The sequence below is a fragment of the Pristiophorus japonicus genome, chromosome 9 (genome assembly GCF_044704955.1).
Source record: "Pristiophorus japonicus isolate sPriJap1 chromosome 9, sPriJap1.hap1, whole genome shotgun sequence".
Classification (NCBI taxonomy): Eukaryota; Metazoa; Chordata; class Chondrichthyes; family Pristiophoridae; genus Pristiophorus; species Pristiophorus japonicus.
The window spans coordinates 35,341,216-35,368,926 of record NC_091985.1 but is presented as its reverse complement, the minus strand read 5'-3'; the positions used below and the strand labels follow the sequence as shown (position 1 = coordinate 35,368,926).

The 27,711-nt window shown below is 44.4% G+C and overlaps 1 protein-coding gene across 1 annotated transcript in view; it reads left to right on the top strand.

Annotated features, from left to right (window-relative positions):
- The window catches only part of edaradd (EDAR-associated death domain), a 32,518-nt gene extending 11,301 nt beyond the window's left edge, over window positions 1-21,217 (top strand). Inside the window, exons 2-8 of the mRNA XM_070890952.1 lie at window positions 4,744-4,799; window positions 10,664-10,712; window positions 14,514-14,593; window positions 17,688-17,729; window positions 18,370-18,418; window positions 19,324-19,326; window positions 20,826-21,217. Of these exons, the coding sequence (XP_070747053.1) occupies window positions 4,744-4,799; window positions 10,664-10,712; window positions 14,514-14,593; window positions 17,688-17,729; window positions 18,370-18,418; window positions 19,324-19,326; window positions 20,826-21,217 (671 nt within the window). The remainder of the gene's footprint in view (window positions 1-4,743; window positions 4,800-10,663; window positions 10,713-14,513; window positions 14,594-17,687; window positions 17,730-18,369; window positions 18,419-19,323; window positions 19,327-20,825) is intronic.
- The last annotated feature ends 6,494 nt before the right edge of the window (window positions 21,218-27,711 follow it).

Below are 27,711 nucleotides of genomic sequence, written 5' to 3'. Positions count from 1 at the left end.
GACCAGTGCGTGAGGACAAGCTAGTTCCGGAGCTGCTGGGTTGTGTCCCTGCAGTCTGATGGCGGCTCAGTGCCCGGTGCTGGCAGTGGGAACCCGGTTGGCTCGCGTAGCCTGCTCTCTGGGCCATTGCCGTGGTCCCAAGCATCGGGACGGTTCACAGATGCCTGTGACCTCCCTGTCCATTCTTTGCGCCCCGGGTAGCTACTGCTCCCTGAGGAGCTGTTGTCGAGCAGTGCACAGGGGACTGCTGACTCGCTGGCCTGAGCGTCGTTTGGTTTGGGATCCTGGCTGGTGCCTGTTTCCGTTTGGGGAACAGTGGCGGGTGACCCTACATCTACGGGTATGGCTTTGGTGGCGATGGGGTCTGGGGACTGCGCCTTAGTACAGTCTGCTCCTTCAGGCTCGTGGCAGTTGGTGCCATCAGCTGCCTGAGAGGTGGAGCTGACCAGGGGCATGGTATCGATACCGGTGCCGTTGCGCTGCTGAGGCCGCTTGCTTTGCAGCTCGTGTGTGTTGGCTGCTTGTGGCCACACTCCATGGTGCATGACTCTGGTCCCCGGGACACAGACTACAGCATTGGGCAGCTTGCTTCACCTGTGTGCTCCCGATGGGTGTCTGCCCGCAGCATTGGCTGCGTGCAGTTGAAATTCTGCATCGCACAACTTTTCCTTACTTATGATGGACACTCTGTGGGTCCGATCGTGATCGTGCGACCTTTCCTCGCTGGTTGCATGTGCACAGTTCAGATCATCATTTACACGTTTTACATAATCGCGTGACTTTTCCTCGCTGGTTGCATGTACACAATTCAGATTATCAGTTACACATTTTACATGATCAATTACACGTTTTGTCTCTGACTTACAGTTACTATTACATTGCTTGAGTGTGTGGAACTGTCCCTTTTAATTGTAGTGGGTTGCAAGCCTCCTTTAAGAGAGCCTTGCTTTCTTTGCCCCAATCCGCTTCTCCATTTGGTGCCACGTGTTGCTCCATCAGCGCTGCACCTCGTGGTCTGGCCGCGGCCATCTTTTTCTTCAGCGCCTCACCTTGTGGTTTGGGCGCCATCTTTCCTCCATCCACGATGTCGACTGCGGTGATCCTCTCCTCTCTGGGTTCTGCCTTCGAAGCTGGGAAGTCACCTCTGGATCCAATTTTCTTCCTCCGGAGTCCTGCCACTGGAGTCCGGAAGGAGCGTTTGGGTCGTCTCAGCTGGATCATCTTCACACAGTCGTGCTGAGCGATCTGTGCCTTGGGTGCCAAACTGATCTGCTCTCCGGTGCCAGGTCCACCCTCAGGTGAGGGCTTGCTTTGCCTCTGAGCGCGGGGGACGTCGATCGCTGGAGGGGTGAAGTCTTCCCACTTCCAGTGGATCTTCTCCATCCACCTTCTGCCGAGCAGCGTTGGTCCATCACCTGCAACAATCCACAGAGGTAACTTATGCACCGTCCCATCATGGAGTACCTTTACATTCACACTACCAACGATTGGGATAATTTCATCGGTGTAGGTGCGCAGCTTTGCCTGAACCGGGACCAACTCAGGTCGTTCAGCCTGATTGTCCCATAGCCTCTCAAAAGCTCCTTGATTCATCACTGACTGGCTCACCCCCGTGTCCACTTCCACGAAGACTGGAACTCCCTCTATCTCAACTTCCATCATCAGCGGGGAACACTTGGTGGTGCAGGTAAACATGCTATGTACCTCCCCGCGGGATTGGGCTGCCTCTCTGCCTACCGATTCATAATCCGTGCCGGATTCCTGGCCATCTGCAGACTCTTCATCGACACAGTGAGTCATATTTCTCTTACACATTCGCTGGAGGTGGCCATTTGTGCTGCAGCCTTTGCATACATGGTCTTTAAAACGGCACTGGTAAGCCCTGTGATTCCCTCTGCAACGCCAGCATGATGCTACTCGATTACTCGATTAGCCCCTCTCGGCAGACTCTGAGTTAAGGGACTCGGGGCCTGTTCTCTCTTCCCCGAGAGGGTTCGCGCTCTACAGTCCAGCCTCTAAACGGCGCCACTCTGTGCACAGTACCTGCCGGGTTTGAGTCCTGAGGGTGAGTCATCTGCCTAGAGCCGCAGGTCGAGGTCATGAACAACTGCCGACAGTAGCTTGTGAAGAAGGCCCTCATGGCCAATTCCAATGACAAAAATGTCCCGCAGCGCTTCGTTGAGGTGGTCGCCGAACTCACACAGCGCCTCCTGCCTCCTGAGGTCTGCAGCGTACTTCGCGATTTCCTGGCCTTCGGGCCGTCGGTGGGTGTAGAACCGGTGTCTGGCTGTGAGGATGCTCTCCTTGGGCTTGAGTTGCTCCTGGATCAGGATTAAGAGCTCCTGTACAACTTGGTCGTTGTCTTCGCTGGTGCCAGCAAGTCCCTGACGAGACCATAGATGGTGGACACACAACTGATTAGCAAGATAGCTCGGTGCTCATCAGCCAGTGTGGCCGGGTCGTCTCCTGCCAGGTCGTTTGCTGTGAAGAAATGTTCTAGCCTCTCCACAAAGGCATCCCAATCATCACCATCAGCGAACTGCTGCAACGTACCAAGGGTAGCCATTTTTGCGTGAAAGTTCATAATCTTGTTGCCAATTGTAGTGTCCTTACATGCTCTAGTAATGACTCCACGAGGCAGTGTGTTGTGCTTGAACTTTAGTGACCTTAATCCTTTATTAGTTAACTCCAGAGTGAGGATCACACCTGGTGGCCTGCCTTTTATACGAGGCCAGGCACATCTGTACAGGTAACCTACGAGTCTGCCAATGCTGTGCCCTCTGGTGGCACACCTTGCGATAGTACCAACAGTAGCCATGTAGCATACATGACACAATTGACCTAGCCTCAGCAGCTTATTGGGGGAGAGAGAGTTCCAGATTTCCACTACCCTTTGTGTGAAAAAATATGCAAGCGGATATGGACGGACTGGGTGAGTAGGCAAGGATTTGGCAGATGGAGTATAATGTAGGAAAATGTGAAGTTATCCACTTTGGCAGAAATAATAGAAAAGCAAATTATAAGTTAAATGGAGAAAAATTGCGAAGTGCTGCAGTACAGATACCTGGAATCCTTGTGCCTGAAACACAAAAAGTTAGTATGCAGGTACAGCAAGTAATTAGGAAGGCAAATGGAATGTTGACCTTAATTGCAAGGGGGTTAGAGTATAAAAGCAGGAACGACCTACTGCAACTGTACAAGGTATTGGTGAGGCCACACTTGGAGTACTGCGACAGTTTTAGTCTCCGTATTTAAGGAAGGATATACTTGCATTGGATGCTATTCAGAGAAGGTTCACTCGATTGATTCCAGAGATGAGGGGGTTGACTTATGAAGATAGATTGAGTAGGTTGGGAGTTGAGAAGAATGAGAGGTGATCTTATTGAAACATAAGATAATGAGGGGGTTCGACAAGGTGGATGCAGAGAGGATATTTCCACTCATAGGGGAAACTAAAACTAGGGGACAAAGTCTTAGAATAAGAGGCTTCCCATTTAAAACTGAGATGAGGAGAAATTTTTTCTCTGAGGGTTGTGAATCTATGGAATTCTCTGCCCCAGAGAGCTGTGGAGGCTGGGTCATTGAATATATTTAAGGCGGAGAGAGATAGATTTTTGAGCGATAAGGGAGTAAAGGGTTATGGGGAGCAGGCAGGGAAGTGGAGCTGAGTCCATGGTCAGATCAGCCATGATCTTATTGAATGGCGGAGCAGGCTCAAGGGGCCAAATGGCCTACTCCTGCTCCTATTTCTTATGTTCTTATGTTGTGCTTCCTGACATCACCCCTGAATGGCCTAGCTCTAAATTTGGGTTATGCTCCCTTGCTGTGGACTCTCCACCAGAGAAAATAGTTTATCTCTATCTCTGGGACAGGCTCGATGGACCAGATGGTCTTTACCTGTCTGTCATTGTTCGTATGTACCCTGTCAACTCCTTTAATCATCTTAAACATCTCAATTTGATCAATCCTTAATCTAAACTCAAGGGAATGCAACCTGACATCATAATTTAACCTTTTTAGCTCTAATATCATTCTGGTGAATCTAATCTGCCATCTTCCAAGGCCACTATACCCTTCCTGAGGTGAGGAGCCCAGAACTGAATGCAGTACTCCAGATGGGGATCTAACCAAAGCACTGTACAGCTGTAACATAACTTCCATTCCTTTGTATTCCAGCCCCCTTAAGATAAAGACCAACATTCCATTGTCCACTCGCTTTTACTAATTTCTGTAGTTGGACCCCTAAATATCTCTCCTCCTCCATAGCTCCTAGCTTCTCACCATTTAGAAAATACTCTGATCTATCTTTCTTGGATCCAAAGTGGATGACTTCACATTTCCCCATGAAAATTTAGTTTTGTTTATTTTTAATTTCTATCCTTTTCCAGTTCTTCCTTCATCTGGGCCAGCCCCTGGTCAGCTGGATGGCCTGCTTTCATACCTCCACCAAAGTTCCTGTAACAGTAGTCAGTGGAATTTGTGCAAGACAATTTGAGGGGACCATTTCTCTTGGACCTTCCTTGCCTAGTTGTGTTGCAGATCCTTGGCTCCGCTCACCCCCTCCTGTGACTGTGTGGCTGAGATTAGTAACGCACTCAAGCTCAATTCCAATGCATTGCAGTGAAGAAGTATGTGCTTTTTTCATTACACGTTTTACAGTAATGGTATCCCATTTTCGTGTAAAATTGTGAAAATTATTCTTTTTTTTTTATGTACCATTTGTTTTGTTTTTGTCTTTAACAGAAGAAGTTGCCAGAGTCCCAGTTGAGGATACAGATCCTAGTGTTCCTTCAGAAACGGTATGGCTAACATGCACCTTGTAAACCTTTTCAAAGACTTGCATGACTATAATGTATGAACCATGATGGTTCTGCTTATTTCATCTACTTGCTCTGCTGTTGAATCCTCAGCTTTCTTAATTTTTGTAAACATGACATGCCACTTTGATATGAATAAAATTTGCATCTAAGATATTGTGGCAGTGATAACTTCTTTCAGAAGTGCTTTTACAAGTGTGAAGCAATAGTATGAACAATGACCTTTTTGCACCAGTGAAAATGCTCATTAGCTAACATCAATGATGCAACATTCTGTTTATTAAAATACATCTTGAATGCTTGATGTATTACAAACCATGAGGTGATAACAAACACATTTTTTTTCCATTTCACAAAGTTTGGAATCCCTCCTACTTTTTCCTCATGCAGGTATCACTGGGCCTAGCTTTTGCCAAAAGTACTTTCAGCTGACTCTGAGGAGTTGTGCATTAATAGCCATGTTACTATCGCCCACAATTTATCTCCTCCAGTCCCATTGGGGACATGTATGGCAAGTTTCTGTCTCACAGCGACACAGATTAATACAGGAATGAAGGAGTGTGATTGGAGGGGTTGAACCTGAGTTGGATGCGACTTTGCTGTGTGCAATTTGGCTGCCACATTTGCTACAAAACAACAGTGACTGCACTTCAAAATTTACATTTTGTACATTTAAGGAGATATTTCATAACTCTCAAGAAAAATATATTCCAGTGAGGAGGAAAGGGTGTAAAAGAAAATATAGCCATCCATGGTTAACTAAAGAAATATAGGATGGTATCCAATTTAAAAACAAGGGCATGCAAAGTGGTCAAAAATAGTGGGAGCATAGAAGATTGGGAAGCTTTTAAAAGCCAGCAAAGAATGACTAAAAAAATGATTAAGAAAGGGAAGATAGACTATGAAAGTAAACTAGCACAAAATATAAAAACAGATAGTAAGAGGTATATAAAAAGGAAAAGAGTGGCTAAAATAAATGTTGGTCCCTTAGAGGATGAGACTGGGGAATTAGTAATGGGGAACATGAAAATGACAGAAACTCTGAACAAATATTTATTATCAGTCTTTAAGGTAGAGGACACTAAAGATATCCCAACAGTGGATAGTCAAGGGGCTATAGGATGGGGGAGGAACTGAACACAATCATAATCACTAAGGAATGGGACTAAAGGCAGATAAATCCCCTGGACCTGATGGCTTGCATCCTAGGGTCTTGAGAGAAGTAGCGGCAGGGATTGTGGATGCATTGGTTGTAATTTACCAAAATTCCCTGGATTCTGGGACGGTCCCAGCAGATTGGAAAACGGCAAATATAAAGTCCTTATTTAAAAAAGGAGGCAGACAAAAAACAGGAAACTATAGACCAGTTAGTCTAACCTCTATGGTTGGGAAAATGTTGGAGTCCATTATTAAAGAAGCAGTAGCAGGACATTTGGAAAAGCATAATTCAGTCAGGCAGAGCCAACATGGATTTATGAAGGGGAAGTCATGTTTGACAAATTTGCTGGAATTCTTTGAGGATGTAACAAACAGAGTGGATAAAGGGTAACCAGTGGATGTGGTGTATTTGGACTTCCAGAAGGCATTTGACAAAGTGCCACAAAAAAGGTTACTGCACAAGATAAAAGTTCATCCATCATCATCATCATAGGCAGTCCCGTGGAATCGAGGAAGACTTTTTTCCACTCTTAGCATGAGTTCATAGGTGGCTGTACAGTTCAATATGAGAACCACAGTCTCTGTCACAGGTGGGACAGATAGTCGTTGAGGGAAAGGGTGGGCAGGGAGCCTGGTTTGCCGCATGCTCCTTCCGCTGCCTGCGCTTGATTTCTGCGTGCTCTCGGCAATGATACTCGAGGAGCTCAGCGCTCTCCCAAATGCAATTCCTCCACTTAGGGCGGTCTATGGCCAAGGACTCCCAGGTGTCAATGGGGATGTCAGGGCGGCTTTGAGGGGGATTGGCTAACTAACAGAAAACAGAGAGTCGGGATAAATGGTTCATTCTCGGGTTGGCAATCAGTAACTAGTGGGGTGTCGCAGGAATCAGTGCTGGGACCCCAACTATTTACAATCTATATTAACGACTTGGAAGAAGGGACTGAGTGTAACCTAGCTAAGTTTGCTGACAATACAAAGATGGGAGGAAAAGTAATGTGTGAGGAGCACACAAAAAATCTGAAAAAGGACATAGACTGGCTAAGTGAGTGGGCAAAAATTTGGCAGATGGAGTATAATGTTGGAAAGTGTGAGGCTATGCACTTTGGCAGAAAAAATTGAAGAGCGAGTTATTATTTAAATGGAGAAAAATTGCGAAGTGCTGCAGTACAGCGGGACCTGGGGGGTCTTGGTGCATGAAACACAAAAGGTTAGTATGCAGGTACAGCAAGTGATCAGGAAAGCCAATGGAATCTTGGCCTTTATTGCAAAGGGGATAGAGTATAAAAGCAAGGAAGTCTTACTGCAGTTTCTTCAGGGTATTGGCGAGGCCACACCTGGAATACTGCGTACAGTTTTGGCTTCCATATTTACGAAAGGATATACTTGCTTTGGAGGCAGTTCAGAGAAGGTTCACTAGATTGATTCTGGAGATGAGGGGGTTGACTTATGAGGAAAGGTTGAGTAGGTTGGGTCTCTACTCATTAGAATTCAGAAGAATGAGAGGTGATCTTATCGAAATGTATAAGATTATGAGGGGGCTTGACAAGGTGGATGCAGAGAGGATGTTTCCACTGATAGGGGAAACTAGAACTAGGGGGCATAATCTTAGTTTTAAGTGGGTGGCACCTTATTCTGAGATGAGGAGGAATTTCTTCTCTGAGGATTGTAAATCTGTGGAATTTGCTGCCTCAGAGCTGTGAAAGCTGGGTCATTGAATAAATTTAAGACAGAGATAGACAGTTTCTTAACCGATAAGTGAATAAGGGGTTATGGGCAGCAGGTAGGGAAGTGGACCTGAGTCCATGATTGGATCAGCCATGATCGTATTAAATGGTAGAGCGGGCTTGAGGGGCTGTATAGCCTACTCCTGCTCCTATTTCTTATGTTCTTATGTAAAAGTAATCTATTGATTGTGGAATGTTTTGGGACAACTTGAGGATGTGAAAGACGCTATATAAATGCAAGTTCTTCATTACTACACAAACAATTTAAGATCAGTACTCCTTACTCCCTATATTGAGGCAATTTCCAGATTGGCTATATTCTTAAAAGGCTATACAGGTACTGCAGACTTGTTGTTTGGACCACTGTATCAAGCTCATGTTGCAGTAGAGGATTGTAGTTTTCCAAATATGGGCAATGCAAGAAGCGAGTACTTTTGAAATTGAAATGCTAAAACCTATCGCTGCTAACTTTTTTCTCCATATAGAATACAATCGTGTGGTAAATATACATGGCAAATTGCATAGAGTCAGAATTCAGTTAACTTTAAATCATAGTTCTCCTCCCTCAAAATAAAAAAACAATCTATCAGCAGCATCTAATGATTTATCACACTGCTGCTGGGGAGAAGATGAAATTGGGAAAATTTACATTTTGCTCATATCCACTGCCACCACTGTCCTCAACGTAGGAAATTTTGCCCTGTATCCTAAACTCAACCGTGGCTATCAAGGGAAATCAGGGATAGTATTAAAGCCAAGGAAGTGGCATACAAATTGGCCAGAAATAGCAGCGAACCCGGGGACTGGGAGAAATTTAGAACTCAGCAGAGGAGGTCAAAGGGTTTGATTAGGGCAGGGAAAATGGAGTACGAGAAGAAGCTTGCAGGGAACATTAAGACAGATTGCAAAAGTTTCGATAGATATGTAAAGAGAAAAAGGTTAGTAAAGACAAACGTAGGTCCCCTGCAGTCAGAATCAGGGGAAGTCATAACGGGGAACAAAGAAATGGCAGACCAATTGAACAAGTACTTTGGTTCGGTATTCATTAAGGAGGACACAAACAACCTTCCGGATATAAAAGGGGTCAGAGTGTCTAGTAAGGAGGAGGAACTGAGGGAAATCCTTATTAGTCGGGAAATTGTGTTGGGGAAATTGATGGGATTGAAGGCCGATAAATCCCCAAGGCCTGATGGACTGCATCCCAGAGTACTTAAGGAGGTGGTCTTGGAAATAGCGGATGCATTGACAGTCATTTTCCAACGTTCCATTGACTCTGGATCAGTTCCTATCGAGTGGAGGGTAGCCAATGTAACCCCACTTTTTAAAAAAGGAGGGAGAGAGATAACAGGGAATTATAGACCGGTCAGCCTGACATCGGTAGTGGGTAAGATGATGGAATCAATTATTAAGGATGTCATAGCAGCGCATTTGGAAAGAGGTGACATGATAGGTCCAAGTCAGCATGGATTTGTGAAAGGGAAATCATGCTTGACAAATCTTCTGGAATTTTTTGAGGATGTTTCCAGTAGAGTGGACAAGGGAGAACCAGTTGATGTGGACTTTCAGAAGGCTTTCGACAAGGTCCCACACAAGAGATTAATGTGCAAAGTTAAAGCACATGGGATTGGGGGTAGTGTGCTGACATGGATTGAGAACTGGTTGGCAGACAGGAAGCAAAGAGTAGGAGTAAATGGGTACTTTTCAGAATGGCAGGCGGTGACTAGTGGGGTACCGCAAGGTTCTGTGCTGGGGCCCCAGCTGGTTACACTGTACATTAATGATTTAGATGAGGGGATTAAATGTAGTATCTCCAAATTTGCGGGTGGCAGTGTGAGCTGCGAGGAGGATGCTATGAGGCTGCAGAGCGACTTGGATAGGTTAGGTGAGTGGGCAAATGCATGGCAGATGAAGTATAATGTGGATAAATGTGAGGTTATCCACTTTGGTGGTAAAAACAGAGAGACAGACTATTAATTGAATGGTGACAGATTAGGAAAAGGGGAGGTGCAACGAGACCTGGGTGTCATGGTACATCAGTCATTGAAGGTTGGCATGCAGGTACAGCAGGCGGTTAAGAAAGCAAATGGCATGTTGGCCTTCATAGCGAGGGGATTTGAGTACAGGGGCAGGGAGGTGTTGCTACAGTTGTACAGGGCCTTGGTGAGGCCACACCTGGAGTATTGTGTACAGTTTTGGTCTCCTAACCTGAGGAAGGACATTCTTGCTATTGAGGGAGTGCAGCGAAGGTTCACCAGACTGATTCCCGGGATGGCGGGACTGACCTATCAAGAAAGACTGGATCAACTGGGCTTGTATTCACTGGAGTTCAGAAGAATGAGAGGGGACCTCATAGAAACGTTTAAAATTCTGATGGGTTTAGACAGATTAGATGCAGGAAGAATGTTCCCAATGTTGGGGAAGTCCAGAACCAGGGGTCACAGTCTAAGGATAAGGGGTAAGCCATTTAGGATCGAGATGAGGAGAAACTTCTTCACCCAGAAAGTGGTGAACCTGTGGAATTCTCTACCACAGAAAGTTGTTGAGGCCAATTCACTAAATATATTCAAAAAGGAGTTAGATGTAGTCCTTACTACTAGGGGGAATCAAGGGGTATGGTGAGAAAGCAGGAATGGGGTACTGAAGTTGCATGTTCAGCCATGAACTCATTGAATGGCGGTGCAGGTTAGAAGGGCCTACTCCTGCACCTATTTATATGTTTGTATGTTTCTATGCCTTGCCACTTCAACACTGTTTAATGCAGTGTGATGGCAAGAGTACAGCTATCATTTTTATGGTGGCACACTTAACCACCGTTGCATAATTTTTATTGCTTCTGCTGCATATAAAATCTGACAATCCCAACTGTTTCTTTTTCCTCCCAGATTTTTGTACATAAGACTTTCAGTATTACTGTAAATGTGTCTATATGTGTGAATGAATACTTTTATCTTTCTGTTTCCACAGATTGACAAATACCCTATTCAAGCTACAGATCACAGTGTTTCCACTAAAGGTATCAATCTTTTTGTCCTCAGGCACATACTGGACAGAATTTTCACTTAAAATTGAGACAACGGCAATGCACCATGCATTGAGTTTTTACTTGGAATGAAAGCTGCCATTTTTTGTATGATGGTCAACATGTGCAATACTGTTATTTTGCATCAGCAGCCATGTTGGACTTGATGCCAGTAGAAAATTGGGTACCAAGGATGAAGCAGATTACGCACTTTTACACCATTAATCTTGAGTAATAAACGCATTAATGTGTTGGTATGAGATTCCGTTAACTACTGTTTCCCAATTGAATATTGGGAAGACCGAAACCATTGTTTTCGATCCCTGCCACAAACTCCATTCTCTAGCCACTGACTCCACCCCTCTCCCCAACTTCCGTCTGAGGCTGAACCAGACTGTTCGTAACGTTGGTGCCATATTTTACCCTGAAAAGAGCTTTAAACCACAAAGCAGCATAACTAAGACCACCTATTTCCATCTCGGTAACATTGCCCGTCTCCGCCCTTGCCTCAGCTCATCTGCTGCTGAAGCCCTCATCCATGCCTTTGTTACCTCGAGACTTGACTATTCCAATGCACTCCTCGCTGGCCTCCCACATTCTACCCTACGTAAACTCGAGGTGATCCAAAACTCAGCTGGTTATGTCCTAACTCGCACCTAGTCCCGCTCACCCATCACCCGTGTGCTCGCTGACCTACATTGGCTCCCGGTTAAGCAACGCCTTGATTTCAAAATTCTCATCCTTGTTTTCAAATACCTCCATGGCCTCACCCCTCCCTATCTCTGGAATCTTCTCCAGCCGCACAACAACCCCCTCCCCCCCCCGCTTCACCACAAGATGTCTGCGCTCCTCTAATTCTGCCCTCTTGAGCATCCCTGATTATAATCGCTCAACCATTGATGGCCATGTCTTCTGTTGCCAAGGCCCCAAGCTCTGAAACTCCCTGACTAAACCTCTCCACCTCTCTACCTCTTTTTCCTCCTTCAAGACACTCCTTAAAACCTACGTCTTTGACCAAGCTTTCGGTCACCTGCCCTAATTTCCCCTTATACTGCTCGGTGTCAAATCTTTTATCTCATAATACTCCTGTGAAGTGCCTTGGGACGTTTCAGTACGTTAAAGACGCTATATAAATACAAGGTGTTGTTGTTTTAATAAGGGCATTAACCTATTTAACATAAATTGGCAATCTCATATTCAAAATAAATGGGTCAGTGCCTTTGTTAAGATAGGGGACAAAGGAATTTCATACAAATGCAGTAATGAGCTTATTAGTAATAGTGCGCAGATCGCAACTTCAGTGTTTCCAGGCTTTCTATTATTATGGCGCAGTTGATGGAGTGAGCTTTTTTCATGATTGGGCCAACTAATAATAAAAGTACAAGAATGGCCCAGGGTGACTTCTTCTAAAGTTTTTTTTCCCCTCCCTTCCTGTGAGTAGATCTGCAATCTCTGTTCCCTGCTTCCTCCTGATAACATGGGGCAGAGGTGAGGAACTGAGGGAAAGGATCTAAATGTACAGCATGCTAGAGCATCAATAGAATTTAACGTGATTTTAATTTCATTTAAAAAAAAAAAAAGAGCCAGCCTGGACACTTTTCCCACAGACTTAGAAGTGCATGCATTGTTGTGCTTTGTTTTGTTAAATAAATTAACACCTTGGTGTTGGAGGTAAAAGCTATACCTTGAGCTTAACGAAAGAAGTTCCAGAGGACTCATTTGAAAGAAAGTCCCAAAGCGCTTTATAGCCAATGAAGTGCTTTTGAAGTGTAGTCACTGTTGTAATGTAGGAAACGTGGCAGCCAATTTGTACACAGCAAGCTCCCACAAACAGCAAAGTGATAATGGCCAGATAATTTGTTTTAGTTATGTTGATTGAGGGATAAACATTGGCCAGGACACCATGGATAACTCCCCTGCTCTTCTTTGAAATCGTGCCATGGGTTCTTTTACATCGAGCACATGTGAGAGAGCAAATGGGACCTCAGTTTAACGTCACATCCAAGGCGACTGTCAGCCTAGATTTTTGTACTCGAGTCTCTGGAGTGGGCCTTGAACGGACAACCTTCTGACTCAGGCGAGAGTGCTACCACCTGAGCCACGGCTGGCATTTGTTCTAGCACAGGACCCATGACAGGTTATTTTGTTATTCGGGTTCTAGTATGTAATGAATGTAATGACTCAAAAGACTTGTTACTGTAAACTGCCTCAGGTGTAAACCTGATCCAACTTTATTTGCGCCCAAAGTAACCCGTGTGACATGGTACTCGCGCTTATATACCAGTGACTGCGCACGCAGCCCGATGACCTCCGACAGTGGCGCCCCCTGGTGTCTGGTGACCCCAAGTATAAATACATAACCTTTTACCTCTGAGACCAAGATTGGAACCTCAGACCAGGATAATGGCATGAATGTTTATGCACTTTGCTGGCTGTAAGGGACCCATGAGAAATGTGATTGTGACAGTTTCGATCGGTATGGCTCTTTTTTTAAAATTCATTCTCGGGATGTGGGTGTCACTGGCAAGGCCAGCATTTCTTTATTGCCAATCCTGAATTGCCTTTGAGAAGGTGGTGGTCAGCCACCTTCTTGAACAGTTGCAGTCCATGTGGTGAAGGTACTCCCATAATACAGTTGGGTATCGAGTTCCAGGATTTTGCCCCAATGACGATGAAGAAACCGCGATACTTGTCCAAGCCTGGATGGCATGTGACTTGGAAGGGAACCTGGAGGTGATGGTTATCCAATGCACTTGCTATCCTTGTCTTTCTAGATGGTAAAGGTCACGGGTTTGGGAAGTGTTGTCGAAGAAGCCTTGGTGAGTCGCTACAGTGTATCCTATAGGTAGGACACACTGAACCCACGATGCACCATTGGTGGAGAAAGTGGATATTTGAAGTGATGAATGGGCTGCAGATCACATGGGCTGCTTTGTTCTGGATGGTGTTGAGCTTTTCAGAAAGAGAGGCCAGAATGGTGGCTAATGTAAGAAATAGAAATGTCATGCTGGCATTGTAGGTGGGGGGGTGGAGGGGGTGGGGGGTGGGGTGACAGTGATCCTCTAACAGGGTAGAAGCACATTGCTGGGATTGTTTAGCCCTTGCAGAAGCTGATCTGGAGTAGCTGATGCTGAAGCAGGGTGCAAAAAGTAGAAATGTTCCATTCCCTGGATCGTTCTCATAATGAACTATTTTAATTTTCTGCCCTGTTGCTTTCCTTTAGGTCTCCCCCATCCCGCCCCCCCCCCCCCCCCATCACCCCACCCCTTCATCCAGCTGTGCACCTTCCCGAATTGAGAAGACTGGCTGTAGATTTTCTCCCCGATATCCACTAACACGAACATAGAGCCTTTGGACAAGGGACATGTGAGAGCTGTCAAAGAATGCTGACCTTCTGATTTCACTTCCTATCTTTGAGGAGATACTTGACCTCATTCATCCTCTCTCAATGATGCTACTGCCGGGATCAGGATCTCTCACTGAGCAGAACTGCACGTATTAACCTGCACGCCGCCACACTGTAGTCCAGTGCATTAGAGCCTGAAAAGTGCTATGCCACTGTACTGCCTGCATTGACCCAATGCAAAAATGTAGCTCACAAACATCATTTATCACTTTGTGGTGTGATTTTGATGCTTCTGTATTTTAATCTGGAGAACATTATCACTTCTGAGGAATTGTTCATTCACTGTGTAGTATAACTGAAGTGGGGGGTGCTTTCTGCTGAAGTTCTTTCAGTTATTGAGCACTGTCATCTATCAGTATCTACTAAAGCGCAATTAATATTGCTGACAGGTGCTTCAGATCTCCCAGTACAGGATACGGCAACTGTTAACCTGGAACCTTTAACTGTAAAGCCTCAAACGACAAGACGGGTAGGGACAAGTTTATCTCTCCTTTATTCCCTTCCTTGGTTATGAGCTTTTACAGAGATTAAGTTTCAAAGTATTCTGTCCTTAGTTTAGCAAGCATGTTGAAAAGATGTTTTAATTTCTCTCCCTCTTCCCGTAATCTCCCCTAGGGTCTCATGACCATACCACCCCCTTTCAGCCTCTAAAGTGAGGTATTAAGAATGGGATGGTTTTAAAATAATGACAGCTTTCTGATGAGAATGTTAAAATAGGTTATTCAGCACTCGAGAGAGGCTCTTTCCGCACTTTGGTGTGCTGTGACATAGCAAGAGAGAAGGTAAAATTGAATGGTAAACACCTTGAGTTGCTTTTGTGAGTCTCCTAATTTCTTGATTGAGTGGGATTTGGGAATCCTGTCCCCTCTCTTGGATGAGAAATAATTTAAATAAGGATATGGAACCTGATCTTTAAGAGGATTGAATAAAGGAAATGTCCTGTTTGAGGCACTTTGCAATTTGTACCTGCCTGAAGCTGGAGCATTGGCATGAGGCCTTCCTGCTGTTGTGATGTACATGACAGTCACACCCAAAATGCAGCTGCCCCAAATGGGTATTCCTGTCAGTTTCTCCGATTTTCTTTTCTGATTCTTTTTCTCCATGTTCAAAATTCTTCAGTACCACCTGCCGTTTATTTAAAAACACCTTTTTTTGGGCATATTTTCCATTTATTTTCAGTGCAGACCATCCACTGCAGGCCTGGGGCCAAGCTGAACTTCAGATATTGCACAAAAAACTCTCAAGCATTTAGGGCATTATGAGTGCATCTGGGTTCTGCTGGCCTAGCATGACACCAACAGATCAGGAAGGATATAAAAGCAAGAAAATAATCTACATTCTGTAGGATGTTGCCATGGGTGAGGAGTTACAGTTAAGAGAGACTTTTCCACTAGAACTAAGGGATAACCTGATAGAGGACTTCAGGATTGTGAATGGTTTTGAAAACATGAATAGAATGTTACAGCACAGAAACACACCACTTGGCCAATCAAGTCTGGTTATTGGTTGGTAAGACAAGAGAGCACAGCTTTAAAATAATGACCCTGAATTTGCAGTTGGAGGCTTCCCGCGGGCGGATACCTCCGACCAGCAAAAAATCTATGCACTTACCTGATAGTCCCGGAGATTTGGACACTTGCGCTCCTGGGCCTCTATGCATAGGCCTGCGTAGAGGCCCATATATCCCAGGGGCACAGGCAGTTCGCAAGCGCCCCTGGGATCACGTGGGCCAGAACAACCAGTGAAAGAAGGGGATCCCCATTCATACTTATGAGGATTTTGTATGTGTGGAACTCCCATAAGTATGAATGGAGATCACATAAAAAAAATACATGTACACGTCAAATAAATTTAAAAACATCAAAATGACATTTAATTAAATATTTAAAACAAATTTAATTTTTTTTTTTTAATTACTTTACATATTTTAAAGGTGCTACAAATAAACGTATCTTATTTCACGGGTTATTAAATGTATAAATTATTGAAAATATTTATTTTTCCATTCTTTAAAACTGTTACATTGGTAAAAGCAGGCCTTACCAGGCATAAGATTTTCATGGGCATTCGCTGGGCAGAAGTTGGGCAAATAGCCCAACTCTCCGCCCGCGGAGGCCCTTTTCCCCCGGATGTGTGCCAGGGGATTCTTGACAGATCGCAAGTTCCGTGTTTAGACGCATGCACTTCGCATACCTAAACCCAGAACTTGTGCGGCCCCTATGAGTGCATGCGCACCTCATATGCATCATAGGGGCTGCAGGTTATGGCCCAATAACAAAAAGAATTAGAGAGGAGGCTAGAAAAAAGTATCTTAATACAGAGGGCGGTTAGAATGTGGAATTTTCTGCCACAATCTATTGTTGAAGCAGAGTCCATGAATTATTTTATACAATTGCTTGAAAAAGATGAATAGTAATGAGTATGGGGAGGGAGCAGGAAGGCTGTTAGAAATAATAAATGTATGGCTATCTCTGGTCACTTTAAATAATCAGCATCGGCTGTAAAACAATATGATGGATATGTTGTGTTTAATCAGAGTTTAAGATGGAATATAAAACACTAGTTATACAGCAAAAACAGATGACCGTGACAAGTAGCTGGTACCTATCTGATCAGACAAATGGCTGGCGCACGTGAGCAGTTCTCTGGCTTACGGCCTCTTTCGGTCAGCATGGGATCACTCTCAAAAGATTGTTCGACCAGCCCAACTTCTGTACAGCTCTCCCCTCCACAGTCTGTGGGGACAAGCCTTCAGGAGGTTATATTTATTCTCTTTTTAGGGGTGGGCCTGAAATGGGACATTGACAAGACCTTTTGGTCTATAGAGGTTCCCCTAAAACTCAGTACCCAATGGGGTGTCAGGTTCTTTGTCTCAATTCTTGAAACAACGCCATCCCTAAAGATGTCTCATGATCTTGTTCACATGTCTTTTCCTGTTTTTACTTTCTGAAGGTTCTTCCTTTAAAATTTGTGTCTTATCTCCCTGGTTCCTATTCTCTCTCTCAGGTACAATTAGTACAAGGCCTAGCCCTGTACCTTCTCAATCATGAGGGCCAAACAAAGCTGTCTCACTTCAACCTGGCTGCTATCTCCTTTACGACCTAGCAAACTGCTCCATTCTATGATTGTGTTTACCTTAACCTCCCCAAATTCCTTCCATTCGAATTAACTTTTACTTATCTTCGCAAGCAGTTCTGTTAAGCTAACTTCAATTCCTACCATAGCATTACACATAAGAAACATAAACAAGGTTCATGTCTTAACTTAAAAACATGTAATCGCGCTGCAACAAGAAGATGTATATAGTACAGAATGTCATACCATTCGCAGGAAACCAAAACATACTAGCCTGAGGAGAGTTCTTGTCTCCAGCTCTAACACAATCATATAAACACAGCATTATTTGTGTCAGTTTTGTTCGCATGACCATATACATTTTGGACACCCCTGATTTCTAACAAAGCGGGATTAAACTAGGTGGCTCACACTGAGAAAGACACTGGCGCAGGTGGTCTGTTTCTGTCATGTATCATTCTATGATATTATTTCAAATTTTCCTTTAGTTTTCCACCCACACATGTCAGGACCATCTACAGCATGACCAGGTAAAGAAAAAAATTAATAGAATCATGATACAGACAGATGTACATTTTAGAGCTTATTGATTTGATGAACAGCATTTAATCAGAAAGTAAATCAGAACTTCTGTCTTGTGACACATTACATAAGATCAGTTGTTAGCACAGGGCAATGTTTGAAAGCCAACAGAGGAAAAGATCATAACTTCTTGTGGCTGAAGTGAAGATTCATGAAATTCCTCCATTTCAATGCAGACCACCTATGGAATAGGTTGATGTCGGCATAAAGAGCAAGTCATAAGGAATCATTGCATTAAACTGCAATTGCTTGTATGCATTTTATTTACCTGAGCTGCCTTGAAGGTCTCCCCTAGTAGTCCAATGAGCTAATGGAGAAGGGTGCCTTGCATTTTTAAGGTGTGATTTAATCACGGGTGACAGTTGCAACTCAAGTTTGTTTGCAATGACTTGAGTGCTATACATCCTTGAAGTCAGAAAAATGCAGTTACTCTGATCTTGTTGCAAGCCTGTTGATAATAAGACTTCTGTTAAAAACTCCCAGCTTTGTATTTTTGTTCAAAAGTATTCTTCCCTAAACTTCAAGCCAAGTTTGTGTGTTCTTACTGTAATACTAACCTCACTGAAATTTATTGTAATTGCCATGCAGCCTGAAGAGAATGACAGTCAGCACACTGAAGGAGAATGTTTATCAGAAGGTAAAATGAGCCATTTCTATGGTTACTTATCATAACTACAAATGTCGTTGTTACTTGGGCTGAAATAAAGGTCAGCCTTATCAAATGTAATTTGACAAACCAGAAAGCTTTTGTGGTTATTTAAGCTGTAGTTTCATCTTAATCTTTTATTTGGGGTATTCTCTTGCGCTAATTCAGGGTGCTGATTTTCCTAACCATTCCCCGGATCCAAAGGTCAGGAGAAATGGAACAGAGCCAAATGCAAAGTCTCTGCCTCTTTTATATTGCCTCATGATTTCTGGGTATTTCTGGGGTGGAGACCCAGCGATGGCATAAAAAACAGTGGGGAGGGGGCATCATAAATCTGCCGCTCCACTGTCTCGGACTTGCAGCTGTGAGGTGCCCAGATGCAGGAGCACCCCAGAATGCTGGCATTGGACCTGCACTGAGATCCCCCTCAGACCAGAGGATCTCAGAGCCCAGCAATATTACGAAGCGAGGCTTCCAGGTGGGATTTTAAATATTTCTTCATTAAATCCAGATCCATGGGCGTGGGGACCTGCTGTTCCCCAGAAGGCCCTGAGGCTAGCACCGAGGAACTCAAAGGCATGCAGCTGTGTAGTAACTTCCTCCATCTACCACTAGCTAGAGAGGCAGGCTGCATCAGGGGTGCCCCCAACCATGGTAATAGTCAAGGACAGTAAATATTGACGCTCCTGGGCCTGAGCACGTGTGACACACTTTGGGTTTGGGGGGTTGCGTGGGGGTTAGGAAAAATCGATCCTATACTCTACAGATTAATTTGGTTGCTATTGTTCCTCCCCTCCCTGTCCAATCCGCCACATGTGTTCACAGACCAAGAAACCTGTAAATCACTTGTCAGTTTCATTCTTAAACCAGTTACTAAAAGGTGGTTGATAATCGAGAAGGTTGAATTTTATTTATTTTAATTTCAATGTAATTAATTTCCTCCTTTGCTTTTCTCACAGCTGCTAGCTGTGTCCTCAGCAGAAATAGCAGAGTGTTCAGTCTAAATTGAGTGGAATGGTGATTGCCTAATTATCATTTTTGATGTCGGTGTTTTAAGAAAATTTCAGGGTGGCAAAATTGCCCCGTGTCCCATTTGGAGGCGGTAACCTTCCAGGGCCAGGACATTTATCGCCTGGCCTGGAAGTTCTGCATCCGGCGCGGAATTCGGCCCTTTTGCCCCTCAATCGAGGCGGAGCACTATCGGAGGCGATCCACGTCCGTGGAGGGGCACTCCCGGAGCGGTAAAGTGTTGCTGAGTACAGTGCCGTGCTCCGGAGCCCAGCACCCCGCCGGCAATGTCAGCGCAATGCGGATGATCCATGCAGCGGTGACGCGGCAGAACACCTCTCCATTTCAGTTAAAGGGGAGAGTCGCAGCGAGCTCTGCTGTCCCTTTGGCGGCTACCACTGGGACGCCCTCAACCGGGCCAACAGCCCGGCACCCATAGTGGATAGATTTTCTTGGTGAGTTTTTACAAAGAATATAATCTGAATAACAATTTTAAATATTATTGAAACATTTGAACTATTGGCCTGAAATTCAGGGGGCTGGGGAGAGTGGGTTTGAGGCAGGGGGGCAAGGAGGTGGAAATTAGAGCAAAATCCAGATTCTGCAGGGCCTCTTTCTAGCCCTGTTGCTAACTCAAGCACTTTTGGGAGTAGGCCTATAAAATGCCCGGCTATGAATTTGCAGGCATATTATAATCCATTGTAAACGAGGAAATACGTATTATTTCCCTTATTTACATCCTTGCCATCACTGCACGGCAGGGATACCTGTGAGACCCTGGTGTCAAACATTGCTATGGTTGTAGAAGGGATGAGGAAAAATGTCTGCATTGAAAGGCTGATTACCGGAATGCAATCGCTAAGTGAGTGATTGATTGATTGTTTTACTAAAACCAGCAGAGGGCACCAGGAAGTTTTAGAAACACCGCACCAGAACACTGGGGTTGCTGATGCTATGGCAAGCTTCAAAATACCTCCCTCCCACCCCACACCCATAGGTTAGGCAGGTGCCCCAAGTGACTATTCTTCATGTGTGAACCTAGACAGTGAGTGCCTGTTAGTTATTCAAATTTGAGGAACATTACAACCAATCCCTTGATTTTGTTCTCATCTGAGGACAACATGTACACACTGATCAGGAGCAGAAATGCATTGATTTTTGTTCCTTCTGTAGTGCATCTAGTGATCAATATAAAGACTATCTCTAGAGGTACTGGTGGAAAACATTTATTTCGATGGGTCTGAGTGCTTCCAGAGCATTTACTTTACAGGGCTGCTGCTGGCATTGGGGCTGCTATTAACTTGAATACAGTAATATAAAGAGGAAAACAGACAGGATCTCACTTCAGAAATAGGCAAATGCCAAGCTAATCCCCACTTCTTGCTTGCAGATATGAAAGACAGTAAATCGTGCACAGATTGTTCAGAAACTACATACAAAAATTCATCGTTGTCTTCAACGGGCATCTCTCCTCCTCCTTTTATCGCTGACTTGATGAATGATGAAGATTTGCTGTACACACTGAGGTTAAAGCTGGATCCATACCACCCAACCATCAAAAACTGGAGGAACTTTGCCAGCAAATGGGGCATGACCTATGATGAACTGTGCTTTTTAGAGCAGAAACAGCAAAGTCCCACCTTAGAGTTCTTGCTGAGGAACAGTGATCGAACTGTAGCACAATTGATTGACCTATGCAAGTTTTACAAGAGGGTGGATGTACTGAAAGTGCTGGAGATGTGGGTGGAGGAAGAGTGGCCTAAACAGTGGCATACAAAATAAAATAAAGCTTAAAAGAAATTCGGAATTAATAGTACAATTTCCAGTTGGAATCATTTCACTTACTGTGGACAGTTCAGTTTTTTTTCTGTCAACTAATGTCAAATGCGTGCTATAGATGGACAGGGTTCCTGGAAGCTCTGAAGTTTTGACCCTTGCATTTTACTGCTCCATGCTAAAGTTTTGGAGGAAATATATATACAGAGTGATGGAAAGAATTAAGCGAGCACTAGAAAGATTGAAAGGATTGTGTGTGTGTCTGTCTCTCTATGGCTCAGACGGTTTCCTGGTACTTCATTGTACGTGTAGCTCATGTTAAGTTGAAACAACAGGACAATCCATACACAAAATATTTGATAGGGAGAATGTTTTTTTTGTTCGGGAGAATGTGACTTTGGAAAGAAAATTAGGTCTTATTGGATTCATGTTACATTTCTCGTCAGTACCCCGTTTTGTAGCTTTTTTTAACCATAATCTCAAGGTTTGAGAGTATATTTATACTACCACTAAGTTATATATAACCTAGGAGACCACCAGAGAGTCATATTGGGAGATTTCCCAAATACTCCATAAATGATTCCACCGCGCTGTATTATCGACCGCTCTTTTTCCATGAGAATCCTGTGCCTTTTGGGGGGAGATAATTCACCCCTGAAGCCTACCTTGCATAGTAAAACCTTCAGGGATTGGTCATTTAAGACTGAGTTGGGAGACATTTCTTCAATCAGAGAGTTGTGAATCTTTGGAATTCTCTATCTCAAAGGAGTGTGGGTGCTGAATCATTGAGTATATTCAAGGCAGAGATTAGACAGATTTTTGGATTCTAGGGGAATCAAAGGATATGGAGATCGGGCAGGAAAGTGGAGTTGAGGTCGAAGATCAGCCATGATCTTCTTGAATGGCCAGACAGGCTCGAGTGATTATATGGCCTTAGAATATATATATTCTTTCATATTTTCTTTTAGGTGGCTTCACCTCCACTAAAAAGAGTAAGAGTAAGGAGTACCACCATTTGGATTTACACCTTGCTTAGCAAGGGTGAAACCTATTTATGACCACAGCATCACATAGGATTAAGAGCAGGAATAAGAGCTACCTCTGTTTTCATTTGCACATACAATGGATTAAGCTGGAGTACATCTATGCCTGTGCTATACAGAATGCTGGGCTGGACAATACTGATCTGAAGCAATATTATGAGAAATATTGGGCCTGTTTGGGCTGTGAAGATATAACTTACAAATACCTTGTGTTCACACCTGTTCACTAATGCATTTCTTGATCGATATACATTTATGTCCAGTGGGTGATTTTACATTGCTGCAAGAGAAGATGGCATATGCAATGTACTGCAGTGTGGAGAAACATAGAAAATAGGTGCAGGAGTAGGCCATTCGGCCCTTCTAGCCTGCACCGCCATTCAATGAGTTCATGGCTGAACATGCAGCTTCAGTACCACATTCCTGCTTTCTCGCCATACGCCTTGATCCCTAGTAGTAAGGACTACATCTAACTCCTTTTTGAATATATTTAGTGAATTGGCCTCAACAACTTTCTGTGGTATAGAATTCCACAGGTTCACCACTCTCTGGGTGAAGAAGTTTCTCCTTATCTCGGTCCTAAACGGCTTACCCCTTATCCTTAGACTGTGACTCCTGGTTCGAGACTTCACCAACATTGGGAACATTCTTCCTGCATCTAACCTGTCTAAACCCGTCAGAATTTTAAACGTTTCTATGAGATCCCCTCTCATTCTTCTGAACTCCAGTGAATGCAAGCCCAGTTGATCCAGTCTTTCTTGATAGGTCAGTCCCGCCATCCCGGGAATCAGTCTGGTGAACCTTCGCTGCACTCCCTCAATAGCAAGAATGTCCTTCCTCAAGTTAGGAGACCAAACTGTACACAATACTCCAGGTGTGGCCTCACCAAGGCCCTGTACAACTGTAGTAACACCTCCCTGCTCCTGTACTCAAATCCCCTCGCTATGAAGGCCAACATGCCATTTGCTTTCTTAACTGCCTGCTGTACCTGCATGCCAACCTTCAATGACTGATGTACCATGACACTCAGGTCTCGTTGCACCTCCCCTTTTCCTAATCTGTCACCATTCAGATAATAGTCTGTCTCTCTGTTTTTAACCACCAAAGTGGATAACCTCACATTTATCCACATTATACTTTATCTGCTATGCATTTGCCCACTCACCTAAGCTATCCAAGTCACTCTGCAGCCTCATAGCATCCTCCTCGCAGCTCACACTGCCACCCAACTTAGTGTCATCCACAAATTTGGAGATACTACATTTAATCCCCTCGTCTAAATCATTAATGTACAATGTAAACAGCTGGGGCCCCAGCACAGAACCTTGCGGTACCCCACTAGTCACTGCCTGCCATTCTGAAAAGTACCCATTTACTCCTACTCTTTGCTTCCTGTCTGCCAACCAGTTCTCAATCCACGTCAGCACACTACCCCCAATCCCATGTGCTTTAACTTTGCACATTAATCTCTTGTGTGGGCCCTTATCGAAAACCTTCTGAAAGTCCAAATACACCACATCAACTGGTTCTCCCTTGTCCACTCTACTGGAAACATCCTCAAAAAATTCCAGAAGATTTGTCAAGCATGATTTCCCTTTCACAAATCCATTCTGACTTGGACCTATCATGTCACCTCTTTCCAAATGCGCTGCTATGACATCCTTAATAATTGATTCCATCATTTTACCCACTACCATTGTCAGGCTGACCAGTCTATAATTCCCTGTTTTCTCTCTCCCTCCTTTTTTAAAAAGTGGGGTTACATTGGCTACCCTCCACTCCATAGGAACTAATCCAGAGTTTATGGAATGTTGGAAAAAGACTGTCAATGCATCCGCTATTTTCAAGCCCACCTCCTTAAGTACTCTGGGATGCAGACCATCAGGCCTTGGGGATTTATCGGCCTTCAATCCCATCAATTTCCCCAACACAATTTCCCGACTAAAGGATTTCCCTCAGTTCCTCCTCCTTACTAGACCCTCTGACCCCTTTTATATCCGGAAGGTTGTTTGTGTCCTCCTTAGTGAATACCGAACCAAAGTACTTGTTCAATTGGTCTGCCTTTTCTTTGTTCCCAGTTATGACTTCCCCTGCAGGGGACTTACGTTTGTCTTTACTAACCTTTTTCTCTTTACATATCTATAGAAACTTTTGCAATCCGCCTTAATGTTCCCTGCAAGCTTCTTCTCGTACTCCATTTTCCCTGCCCTAATCAAACCCTTTGTCCTCCTCTGCTGAGTTCTAAATTTCTCCCAGTCCCCGGGTTCGCTGCTATTTCTGGCCAATTCGTATGCCACTTCCTTAGCTTTAATACTATCCCTGATTTCCCTTGATAGCCACGGTTGAGCCACCTTCCCTTTTTTATTTTTACGCCAGACAGGGAGGTACAATTGTTGTAATTCATCCATGTGGTCTCTAAATGTCTGCCATTGCCCATCCACTGTCAACCCCTTAAGTATCATTCGCCAATCTATCCTAGCCAATTCATGCCTCATACCTTCAAAGTTACCCTTCTTTAAGTTCTGGACCATGGTCTCTGAATTAACTGTTTCATTCTCCATCCTAATGTAGAATTCCACCATATTATGGTCACTCTTCCCCAAGGAGCCTCACACAACGAGATTGCTAATTAATCCTCTCTCATTACACAACACCCAGTTTAAGATGGCCTCCCCCCTAGTTGATTCCTCGACATATTGGTCTAGAAAACCATCCCTTGTGCACTCCAGGAAATCCTCCTCCACCATATTGCTTAGAGTTTGGTTAGTCCAATCTATATGCATATTAAAGTCACCCATGATAACTGCTGCACCTTTATTGCATGCACCCCTAATTTCCTGTTTGATGCCCTCCCCAACATCACTACGATTATTTGGAGGTCTGTACACAACTTCCACTGACGTTTTTTGCCCTTTGGTGTTCTACAGCTCTACCCATATAGATTCCACATCATCCAAGCTAATGTCCTTCCTAACTATTGCATTAATCTCTTTAACCAGCAATGCTACCCCACCTCCTTTTCCTTTTATTATATCCTTCCTGAATGTTGAATACCCTTGAATGTTGAGTTCCCAGCCCTGATCATCCTGGAGCCACGTCTCTGTAATCCCAATCACATCATATCTGTTAACATCTATTTGCACAGTTAATTCATCCACCTTATTACAGATACTCCTTGCATTAAGACACAAAGCTTTCAGGCTTGTATTTTTAATATCCTTTGTCCTTTTAGAATTTTGCTGTACAGTGGCCCTTTTTGTTTCTTGCCTTTGTATACTCAGCCTTCCACTATTGCTTTTTACCTTTCTACCATCTGTTTCTGACTCCATATTACTTCGCCCTGTCTCGCTGCACAAGTTCCCATCCCCCTGCCATATTAGTTTAAACACTCCCAAACTGCATTAGCAAATGTTACCCCCAGGACATCAGTTCCAGTCCTGCCCAAGTGCAGACCGTCCCTTTTGTACAGGTCCCACTTCCCCCAGAACTGGTTCCAATGTCCCAGGAATTTGAATCCCTCCCTCTTGCACCACTGCTCAAGCCACGTATTTATTCTAACTATCCTGCTCCCTCAACTCTGATTAGCATGTGACACTGGTAGCAATCTAGAGATTACTACCTTTGAGGTCCTACTTTTTATTTTAACTCCTAGCTCCCTAAATTCAGCTTGTAGAACCTCTTCCCACTTCTTACCTATATCGTTGGTACCTACATGTACCACGACAACTGGCTGTTCGTTCACCCTCCCTCTCCAGAATGCTCTGCAGCCGCTCCGAGACATCCTTGACCCTTGCACCAGGGAGGCAACATACCATCCTGGAGTCTCGGTTGCGGCCACAGAAACTCCTATCTATTCCCCTTACAATAGAGTCCCCTATCACTATAGCTCTCCCACTCTTTTTCCCGCCCTTAGAAACATAGAAACATAGAAAATAGGTGCAGGAGCAGGCCATTCAGCCCTTCTAGCCTGCACCGCCATTCAATGAGTTCATGGCTGAACATGAAACTTCAGTACCCCCTTCCTGCTTTCTCGCCATAACCCTTGATCCCCCGAGTAGTAAGGACTTCATCTAACTCCCTTTTGAATATATTTAGTGAATTGGCCTCAACTACTTTCTGTGGTAGAGAATTCCACAGGTTCACCACTCTCTGGGTGAAGAAGTTTCTCCTCATCTCGGTCCTAAATGGCTTACCCCTTATCCTCAGACTGTGACCCCTGGTTATGGACTTCCCCAACATTGGGAACATTCTTTCTGCATCTAACCTGTCTAAACCCGTCAGAATTTTAAACGTTTCTATGAGGTCCCCTCTCATTCTTCTGAACTCCAGTGAATACAAGCCCAATTGATCCAATCTTTCTTGATAGGTCAGTCCCGCCATCCCGGGAATCAGTCTGGTGAACCTTCGCTGCACTCCCTCAATAGCAAGAATGTCCTTCCTCAAGCAGAGCCACCCATGGTGCCATGAACCTGGCTGCTGGTGCCTTCCCCTGGTAAGTCATCTCCCCCAACAGTATCCAAAACGGTATATCTGTTTTGGAGGGAGATGACCGCAGGGGACTCCTGCACTACCTTCCAGCTCTTGCCTAGTCTCTTGGTCACCCATTCACTATCTGTCCTAACCCTTACCTGCGGTGCAACCAATTCACTAAATGTGCTATCTACAACATTCTCAGCATCACGCATGCTCCAGAATGAGTCCATCTGCAGCTCCAGTGCCGTTATGCAGTCTATCAGGAGTTGCAGCTGGACACACTTCCCGCACACAGTGTCCCTGATTTCCTACATCGCACAGGAGGAGCATGACACGGGTCTGAGCTCTCCTGCCATGACTTAACCCTTAAATTAATTTACTTAAACACCAAACAGCTACTTAGTAGTTCGATGCTAATTAAAACCAATCTAAAAGTCAGTCTAAGAGAGTTATACTTACCAGTCGAACAGCCAGCCACTTACCAGTTTGGCTGTGACGTCACCTCTCGATTTCGCACCCCTCTATCTTTGTCTGCAGCAGGTTGGGCTGGTCTCTGGGCCTCCGTCTCCTACTCTCGCACTCCTTATCAGCTGCTCTAGTGTCAGCACTGGTAGGAAAAACAAGACAAAACAGCACCTGCCACCCCCACTTCCCTTAAAACTCACCTACTTACCAAACTCACAAATGCCATTCTATGCTGCTGCACTCCGTGCTCCAAGTCGAGCTGCCTCTTTTTAAACTGTATCTAGGTCAGATGACTCACTACTGGTCGGTTGTTTACAGAACTGGTTTTAACTAGCTGCTAATTGCCTCCTACTGGAGAGTTACCTTGTTTTTCTCTGCCTAAACCTGAAAGATTCCCAACTATTTAACTTTTCCCCTTTAAATTAAACTGCTGCTTACTTAGAAGCTACTGGCAATTGCCACTAACAATTTACTCCAGCCTCCAAATGGTTTAAAGAGAATAACCCTTAAAACTCACCC